The sequence below is a fragment of the Coregonus clupeaformis genome, chromosome 17, assembly GCF_020615455.1.
Source record: "Coregonus clupeaformis isolate EN_2021a chromosome 17, ASM2061545v1, whole genome shotgun sequence".
NCBI lineage: Eukaryota > Metazoa > Chordata > Actinopteri > Salmoniformes > Salmonidae > Coregonus > Coregonus clupeaformis.
Genome location: NC_059208.1, coordinates 26,792,610 through 26,802,937, shown reverse-complemented (window position 1 = coordinate 26,802,937; position 10,328 = coordinate 26,792,610). Strand labels below are relative to the sequence as shown.

Sequence of the window (10,328 nt, the reverse complement as noted above, 5' to 3'; positions counted from 1 at the left end):
TGAAACAAATGTTATTACCTAAACCTCAGTTCTAATAGCTGATGCTTTAGCCAGGCCACAGTTGTAATACTATGCTGGAAGAAAAGTCTGCATACAATGTTGGTACCTAGGACCAGGATTCAAACATGATTGATATACAATTTGCCGATCTGGTTGGGCACATTGCACTGGATGACTTCTGAGCCAGGTTTGCTACCAGAATTGAACGGGTGTAAGGCCATGGGACTGACAGTTTCTCAATCAAGTCTCAATTCTCCATCAAGGACATGCAAATGCATTCTGAAAGCTATCTGGAAGTCCACTATTGCAATTGATTAAACCCTGGCCTAACGGGAATCCCAGGACACATCTAGTGGCAAATATTGTAACACAATAAGGTAAACCAAATGACAGATGGTATATTTTCTGCATTCAACGCTGTTCACATGAAACGCCACAACACCCATTATTTTGGAATGTGATTATGGTTGTACATTTTTATATTAATTAGACTGTAGCCTAGACTACTGCACATTGTGGATGCCTGAATGACCATGATGTGCTTTAAAGGTCCAATGTAGCCGTTTATATCTCAATATCAAATCATTTCTGGGTAACAATTAAGTACCTTACTGTGATTGTGTTCAAATAAAATGGCCGAAAAGAAACCAAAATTGCTTCTTAGCGAAGAGCAGGCCAAAACTCCATCCCACCAAAACAGGCTGAAATTTCAGGCTGTCTTTTCAAACAGCTCTTACACTAAAATGGCACTATAATAATTTTCACCGTACTATTCCAAGCTCATAGTTTGGAAATATGTTTAAAATACTGGAAAATCACGTTTTTGCCTGCACTGCACTGCCTTTAACTCAATGTGGTCCTCTGTAGCTCAGCTGGTAGAGCACGGCGCTTGTAACGCCAAGGTAGTGGGTTCGATCCCCGGGACCACACAAAAATGTATGCACGCATGACTGTAAGTCGCTTTGGATAAAAGCGTCTGCTAAATGGCATATTATTATTATATTATAATGTGATTTGACTACTAGCTATAGTGTAGCCCTGCTGCCGCTAGATGGCGCTATTATTCCTCACGTCGTTTGTCAGCGGAGAATAAAGCCCACTAGCGGCTGCTCAGGCTAGCTATAGTACTGCAAATATCCTTAGGCCTATAAATTGTCATTAGTTGTATTTTTCATGTGAACGACGATGCATGAAGAGAATAAACCACCGAAGTTTTTTAACCTTTTCATACTAAACAATCTTTTCAGAAACTTGACTTGAAATTATTCCGGTTACCCATGATGACTCCGTTCTGTTGTTCCGTCCATTTGCTTTACAAGACCCATTTTGAATACCTAATAAACTAAGGCGCTAAGCAAACGAGCGGAAAGATAGGACGGAGAAGTCAAGGGTAACCGGAATCATTTAAAGGTAGGACTGGTAGTTTCCGGGTCGTCACTAGTTACCACACGCACAAAGTCATAAACCCCGCCTATTTCTACAATTTATATTCTAAAAATCTGATTTTAAACCTAACCACACCGCTAACCTTATGCCTAACCCTAACCTTAAAATAAGGCAAAAAGGCAAGTTCATGTTTTTATGAATTTTCTACGATATAGCCATTTTGATTTTGTGGCTGTGGTAACTAGTGGAAAACTAGTTTCCGTCCTTCATCCAACGAGTTAGCAAACTAGCATTAGCATCTCAATAATCCCTCGTTCAATCTGAGTAAGTACATGTATTTGTGAATGGTTCTTGCCGGTCTTCATTTAGACCTGTGTTATTTCTACGCATTTAATTTATCCAACAGATTTCATTGTACAATACGAGTGGAAGAAATATGTTAGACCTTGCACATAATCAGCCCGTTGAGCGTGCAGGAGGAGAAGATGCTAGCAAGTAACGCTACTGTCAGATTGACTGCTACAATGCTTCCTCAATCTGAAATAACTAGCTAATGTTGTGTCAATAAATGTTGCTAGCTAATAGCTATCTTGTCTTCATTAATTCAAAGAGTCGTTGGAGGATTCGCCAGTGTTGGACTCCCTGGCAATATGACGCTCTTTCATTTCGGGAATTGCATTGCCTTGGCTTATTTTCCCTACTTTATCACCTACAAGTGCAGTGGATTGTAAGTATCAGCACCTCTGATACGTAAACCTCTGTCTTCATGGTTGTTCTTTCCAGCTATATAAACTGCATTAGATTAATTTGTTATTGACCCCATACATTTAGCTACTGAACATGTCGTTTTTATGATCTGTTCACTTGCTAGCCACCCTTATTTTAGAGGGTGAAATGTTAATCTACTTGGAAATGTCTGCAGATTGGGAGGAGGTCAGCCAATCCTCCGCCACTGTAGGCAACCATGTGTCTGTATACTAGAATGTTTTGAACAATGTCTCTCTCTATCCCTATTATAGATCAGAATACAATGCATTCTGGAGATGTGTTCAAGCAGGAGCTACCTACCTATTTGTGCAGCTATGCAAGGTGAGCATTGACGACCAAACTGTCTGTTTTCTGAAAAACAATAAAAGTATCATCATTCTGTTGAAAGAACTGATGATCACATTGGGATGCAGACTAAACACTGCTTTGATTACTAATATGTAGCTTACTAGTTAATGTGTCCTACTAGGGCGGCAGGTAGCCTAGCGGTTAGTAACCGAAAGGTCGCTGGTTTGAATACTCAGCCGACAAAGTGAAAAATCGGTTGATTTGCCCTTGAGCAAGACACTTACCCCTAATTTGCTCCAGGGGCGACGTACTACTATGGCTGACCCTGTAAAACAACACGTTTCACTGCACCTATCCGGTGTATGTGACAATACAAAAAAAAAATGTGTTACTGCATTAACAATATCTCTGTTCCAGATGCTGTTTCTAGCCACATTTTTCCCCACATGGGAGGGAGGAGCTGGCGTGTACGACTTTGTTGGTGAGTTTATGAAGGCCACAGTGGACCTAGCTGACCTTCTGGGCCTGCATCTGGTCATGTCCAGGAACGCTGGGAAGGGAGAGTACAAGATCATGGTGGCAGCGATGGGATGGGCCACAGCAGAGCTTGTTATGTCAAGGTACGTTCTCTTTCTCTATCTTTCTCTGTCCCCCTGCTGTTTCTCTTTCTCTCTCATTGGTTGCATTCCAGATTCACATTCATTTCTGCCAAGGTCTGCGAAGATTAGTCGTTCACTGCCCAAGCTCAGTAGTATAGTTGGCAGTTTGTTTAATTGCAATGGTGTCTCTTGTATTTAATCCTCTTGCCCTGTCATCCAGGTGTATACCTCTATGGGTGGGTGCCAGAGGCATTGAGTTTGACTGGAAGTACATACAGATGAGCTTCGACTCCAACATCAGCCTGGTAATACTTAGATAATGAATACTCATCAATATAACATTTCCTGTGGAGGGCTTGGAAGAGGTCTAGTTTTTAAGGAAATTCGGTGTCATGTCTGCTATTTCAGGTGCACTATATCGCCATGGCAGCAGTGGTGTGGATGTTCACGCGGTACGACCTCCCGAAGAGCTTCCGTCTGCCTGTGACTGTACTCCTAGGGCTGTGTGTATACAAGGCCTTCCTCATGGAGTGAGTATCACATACTTCAACGTACCCAGGGAAGGGAACTGTGGAACTGCATACTGAAGAAATTGTCACCCTCACAGAGCTGGTTTTGAGCTCATCGTGCTTATCTTTTCTGGGGAGGGGACTGAGGTTTTTCTGTACACCACTAGAGAGCATTATAAACACTGATAGCTACAGTTATGTAACGGTTGGGATGACCAACCCCTATTTTTCGAAAGAAACGACATTATTGAAATGGTACTGAAAACAATGACGCCTCCAAGTTCATGTCATAATCCATCGTAATAATATGACGTTAGCAACAATCAGTTACATAGTAGCCAACAACTGACATATTGGTATAAAACAAAGCTACACAACCGTCATAATAATTGTTCATAGACACCTACTTATTTCCTCTAACTTCTCTCAGGTTGTTTGTCCACGTGTTCCTGCTGGGGAGCTGGACAGCCCTCCTGGTGAAGGCGGTGCTCACTGGATCCATCTCCCTCTGTTCCCTCTTCCTCTTCGTCACACTGGTGCACAGCAACTGAGACCGGCTGGGACCTCAAACAAAGAGGTTCTTTAACACACACACACAGGGCCTTTCTACCAGACTGCGCCTGTACAGATGGATTTTGTATCTCTCAGAAAGACGGCAGTAATATGAGCATTCATGATTTTATATATTTTTTTATGTCATGATACTTTTTTTTATGTATGATTTATTATTGTGCTGGAATTAGTACGGTAGATTGAGTATTTATAACAAGTGGATGCCTCTTAAGCGCTGTAGTACAGTTACTAAACTACTTTGACATGGAAGCTGATGGTACAATACTTTTGTTACTCTGTGTGTGCTCAACTGCATTACTGCAGGTATGAAAGAGATTAACTTAATCTCATTCGACATGATGAAGTACAAATGTTGGCGCACTTCTTGTCACATGACTGAAGCAGCATAATGGCTTATTTATGTTGTCGTAAGATTACATAAAACATGGTAGCAGTGGGTTATCCTACTCTATGGACATTTTCTTAGTGAGGTGTGAGTGAATGGACAATAAATGACTTAATATGCTACTTTTGATTGTGCACAGTGTGCTTATTACACAAGATAGACAATGTTTTAATTATATTTTGTATAGTATTTCTACAAAAGGCAGGAGATAGAGGTCAAATTTGTACTCAACTTTGAGGTGTAGTTCAGGCTCCTCATATGAGAGCTCTATGTGTGGTGTTGTAGGGAGAAGATAATCAAATTAACTTCACAGCTGACTTACACGCATACTATTACTACAAACCCCATTATGTACTGTGGGGCCCAGTTTTGCTGGTTTCCATGGCGACTTGGTGTCTGCACAGTAGTGGACTTGTCCTTGAATGATGAGTAGTCGTTGTGTCCAGATTCCCACACATATTGTGTCCAGATTCCCACACATATTGCCTTTCCAATCGGAAGTATCGGCACTCCACACCTACCACCAGAATGCCACTTCTAAGATAATAGATTTGTTCCCCTTGTAGTTAGCCTTACAATGACCAGTCTAGTCTGTAAAGAAACCTGTTGACCAGTCTAGTCTGTATAGAAACCTGTTGACCAGTCTAGTCTGTATAGAAACCTGTTGACCAGTCTAGTTTGTATAGAAACCTGTTGACCAGTCTTGTCTGTATAGAAACCTGTTTTTCTCCCCCACTTCAAAAAGGTCTCATGCTTTGTGATGGTTGGAGCTCCACTATGGTGACCGGGGACTTGGGGTGAATTCAGTGAAGAAAAACATTCCTATATAAATGTAAGAAACTGAGCTAACACGATTGTATTCTACCTGACTCAATCATTTCTGTTTTACACAACACATTTCTGTCTGAACATTCTCTAACCCCTAACTAAAAGTCCTACAGGATTCCTGTAGGATTATTTTGTAAGGTACACTACACCCTTCTAAACAGGCCCCTGCTAAACCAGAACTTTGTTAATCCAGCATTACACTCATGTAATGTAGCATGCTTTTCAACCAAGAGGCACTTGGTCAATCCTGTAAATGTATGGAAATAGGAAGCCATTACACACCATTACATATCTTTATCAAGGAAATTCATGCAACTTATTTGAATGTATGGTATGTGGCATCTCAACTCTGCAATATTTAAGCTCTAGAGATCAGATTTTTTCAGATCTGATTGGTCAAAAGGCCAATTAGTGGAAATTATCAGAATTGGGCTGCCTGTCTAAATGCAGCCTAAATTACAGGATGGCAAACACAGGGCCATATCCCATCTCTCAGGCCCCCTCTCTGGGGTTCTGCTCCAGACTTACAGTTCTGCCCTGGACAAAGGCTCCATTGAGTAAGTCCTTGTCACAATGACTGACCTATCTGCCAGTCAGTTTGAGTTAGGCCTGGCTGTATCAAATGTGCATTACATCACAGTACAAGAGTTGTTCAATTCATGCATAATAACATTATCGTGTGAAACATTACCATATCTCAGTGAATGCAAGGAAGTGAAGGAACAGGGGTGAGGTGAACTCCGTCTTCTGGACAGCCAAATGGTAGCTCCTCCTGCAACATGGTAGAAGGCCATGCCCAAACACATCACACTTTTTTAAGCTGTTCAACTGATCATCCCATAGCAATAAAGGTATTTCAAATACTATGGAGAGTGCTGTGCTTCTCCTTGTTATTCAATGGCAAGGTAGACCTATTTGTAATGGTTGCAACATTAGGTGGGATGTCTCATTGTTTGCATACTCTATGGCTGTGGGGAATAGATTGAGACAGTGAAAAGGTTTACAAAAACTCCTCCTTCCTTTCTTGTATTGGGTTTACTGCTCCATCCATCCCATCTCAAGCCCTCCTCTGGCAGATTCTGGCCTTGACATAGGCCCCATAGGCCCTTTTCACGTGACGTCAGACAACTTCCGTTCTGCCGCGATGCAGGTTATGTTTACATCCGGTGTCGCTTAGGAACGCTTAGCTAGTAGCACATCATTATGGAGTTCACCCAGTCCCTTTCACATCTGCCACCAATACGACTTAACGACGTAGAACGACTTGCTGACAAGTGGTCCCTTACTTCAAGATCGAAGCTTGATAAAGGCTACAAGTTCTTCGTTGAAGGTTACCTGTTTGATTATGAAGGTACGTGTTTATCTTTATTTAGCTTAAATTAGCCCTATGCTAGCGAAGGTTATGAGCTGACGAGTTTCTGTTTTGCAGCCTCTTTTTAATATTACTGCTGTTTGTATCGACCGTAAGATAAGAGTCAGTAATGTATTAATGGCTAATGCTGCGCCCTTTCTCCCAATCACTGTATTGAAACAGTCTCAAGTGTAGTTAACGGTGAGGTGACAGTGAGAGGGCGATGTTACAGGTCCATGAAGAAAAATGAGGAGGCTCATCGGCTTCAGGTTTCTCAGATAAACAGTTCTCTAACATTATGATAAGATAGGTTAAGATAGATAAGTTTTCTTTTTGTTGTGTTTTGCTGCGGTTGCAGATTTAATAAGAATGATTCCACAAAGTTCCACTGTGGATCAGTTTGTTTCTCAGTCTGAGCTCTGATTTTGTATCATTAAACTTAATACACAACGAAATTCTTACAAACCGATGTGGGTTGTTGACGGCAATAAAGACTGGGAAAGATTCTGTGATAACTCAAAATGTTCAAATTTTCGATAAGTGTTGGCACTACTTGTCAAAGGTTTCAGAACAGCCAATTTTTCTTAATTAAAAAAAGAAATTGGGTTTTGAAAATTGTGTACAGTAGTTTATAATGAAACGCAGAAAAAATGTTTTGTAAGTACAGCACTAATTGTTATGTCTCTATGAACAGGTTACACTAGACTCTGCAGAGGTTCCTGTGGTACTCAATCACATGTCATGTTCCTGCTCTGCTGGGAAAGCACTATGTAATCACATAGTAGCACTTCTTTTCAAAGTGCTCACTATGTTACCATGGGCTTTAAGACAGTGCCATTGCCTCTGTCATGCACCAGCGCACTGCAGACCTGGCACCGGCCTAGGACACAGGTCAGACATTATTTGTTACACTGATGCAGAACTTTGCAGTTTGTATTGACTTTTGACAATGTATTGTTCATCATTATTATATCACAGGGAATTGTACCAGAGGCCACCAATGATATGGCGGTGTGTAAACCAGCGGCTAAGAAAAAAACAAGTGTCAGAGCTGGTGTGAAGTGCACACTGTACCGAGCCTATGATGGTGAGTCTGAATGAGCCCCCGCCTGTACTAGAGCACAAAGACTTTAGTGCATTTCTAAAATAATACAAACATAAAAGTGATTATTATTTGTTACTTTTTTATATAGACTTTCAGTGGATATTTTTTTATTTGTATTAGAAGCATGTACGAGACTGGATGAGTGTGGTTGTCTTTTTTAGTGAAAAAGATAAGGTGGCATTTAATGAAATCTAAACTTGACATATCTCACTTTCATGCCAGGGCCTATTCCGGATCCTCACGTCATGGCCAGTGCTGAGAAACTGAAAGACATCCGTCCACAACCAGGGATTTGCAAATTGCTGCACGGGCTTGAGGGCCTTAATTTGGTGGACTCTAAATTTGGCCCTGTGCCATTTGGGTCTGTGCTTTCTTACCAGTGCCCTCTAGAATTAAGTAGAGATATTATTAAACACCCTGGTGCCAGTGAGTTTCCTCAGTTGCCTATTGAAGGTTACAACTTTAAATTTCCCATTGATTTTGAGCCCAACTACATACAACAATGTCATTTGGACAGCCTGATTGTGTCAGAGGAGATGTCTGCTGCTATTGAAGCAGAAACAAGAATGCAGTCAGAATGCCAGCTGTGGAGCCAGGTACGCAAACCCCGACTGACAGCCAGCAGATTCCGTGAAATATGCCATGTTCGTGGGGAGTTGTCTGCCAAGGCTTTGGCAACCCGCATTCTGAGAGGAACTCCTCAGACAGCTGCTATGAGAAGAGGGTTGGATCTGGAACCTGAGATACTGAGGCAATATTCTGATTTTTGTGATGTCTCTCTGAAACAATGCGGGGTCATCATCCACCCTGATTCACCTCACCTTGCAGCCAGCCCGGATGCTAAAGTCTTCTGCCCAACAGAAGCACCACCATTTGGTCTTGCTGAGGTTAAGAGTTGCGATGTTGAAAATGTTACCCAAGTTAAACACCTGATCACAGTTAAAGGCCAGGCCTGCCTTAAGAAGAGCCACAAATACTACTATCAGGTTCAAGGCCAACTCGCCTTAAGCGGACTTCAGTGGTGTGACTTCATTACAGATACCCGCACTGACTTCACAGTTGAGAGAATCTTTAGGGATGAGGAGATTATCCACTCAATGCGACAGAAGCTTGATCATTTCTATTATAACATCTACATGGATGTCTTCTTAAGTTATAAAACATAAGGCAGAATTTTATGTGTAAATAGTGTTAAGGTAAATGTGGAAGGTGAACCTTTGACATTTTTTTTCTTTAACTGCAAATTAACTTGTCATATACTGTATATCTCCTATGTACTGAAACACACATTTTGAAAAGGATTGTGATGTAAATGTCGACATGTTTTTCTTTAACTGCAAATGAACTTAATTGTGTTATATACTGTATATCTATGTATTGAAATACAAATTTTGAAAAGGATTGCGATGTTGTAAATGCTCTTACCAAAATCAAAAAGGATTGGAAGCAGTTGCTTGCAAACATATATTTAATAGTTCCATCAGTGCCATGACACATAAGCACATAACATGGTTAATAGTTGGATATTTTTACAATATATCACATTAGGTTCATTAATAGCTATGAAAAAGTTATTACCCTTAACAAAAACATACAGTATAACATTAGATCAATTAAATTACCAACAAAGTTAATTCATATTTACATTTTTTTGTACATACAATACAGTAATATAAAAGTACTTCTATTTACAGCCCATCTAGCTTACTCAGGAAATATACAACTTCCAGTTGACAAAAACATCAGACTGGTTTGTCTCCTTTAATGTCAAGAGGTCCCTGATAGTTCGACATGAGGCAGCAGATGGCCCACAGCTGATTCACTGAACCCACTGTGGAAAGAGGAACAAGCCCATCCCAGATATGGCACTCCTTCACCCTCCGTATGGCCCTCTCGACTAAAATCCTCAGCCGGGCGATGGCCTGGGTCTTAAGAGTGTCCTCCCTGCTGAGCTGAGGAGATTTTTTTCAGTGGAGGGATGACGAGTGTTGCCCCACTTCTGACAACATCCTCTCGATCAGGAAACCCTTGTCCGCCATTAATTCATCTCCGGGCTGAAGTAAATGCAAGATCTGACATTTCCGTGTTATTTCCATGTCGGAGATGGAGCCTGTGTAGAGCTTTGATACAAATGTGATAACACCACATGGAGCTACACCAATCAGCCCTTTAAAGGTGGTGTGATTTTTGTAGCTCGAAAAGGTTTCTGACTGTAGTGAGAGGGAGGATGGTGTTTCACAGCGGATCTCGGTGCAGTCTACTATAACTCTCACCTGAGGGCAGTAGAGCTTGAACTTATCAGGCATTGTGGCCTGCACCTGCTCTCTTGTCATCCACACCGGCAGTGAGCCAAGAACCTGGTAAAGGTAGCTAGTCCATGTTAAAATGATGCGGCTAACTGTGGACAGGCTGACCTCAAAGATGGTAGACAAGGTTTTCTCCTGAAGCCCAGCTGCAACACGACACAGAAACATAAATAGTTCATCAATAAGTGGAAGTTTTCGGTGAGGGCTAGGTGTCACATGTGCCGTTTGCT

At 41.4% G+C, this 10,328-nt stretch overlaps 1 protein-coding gene across 1 annotated transcript; it reads left to right on the top strand.

Moving 5' to 3' along the window:
- Window positions 1–1,517: 1,517 nt before the first annotated feature.
- On the top strand, window positions 1,518–4,630 carry tmem147 (transmembrane protein 147). The gene is made up of 7 exons (XM_041869952.2): window positions 1,518–1,710; window positions 1,999–2,113; window positions 2,406–2,475; window positions 2,860–3,062; window positions 3,262–3,346; window positions 3,450–3,571; window positions 3,981–4,630. Exons 2-7 carry the CDS (start codon window positions 2,037–2,039, stop codon window positions 4,099–4,101), a joined length of 678 nt encoding a protein of 225 aa, XP_041725886.1. The 5' UTR covers window positions 1,518–1,710; window positions 1,999–2,036; the 3' UTR covers window positions 4,102–4,630.
- The last annotated feature ends 5,698 nt before the right edge of the window (window positions 4,631–10,328 follow it).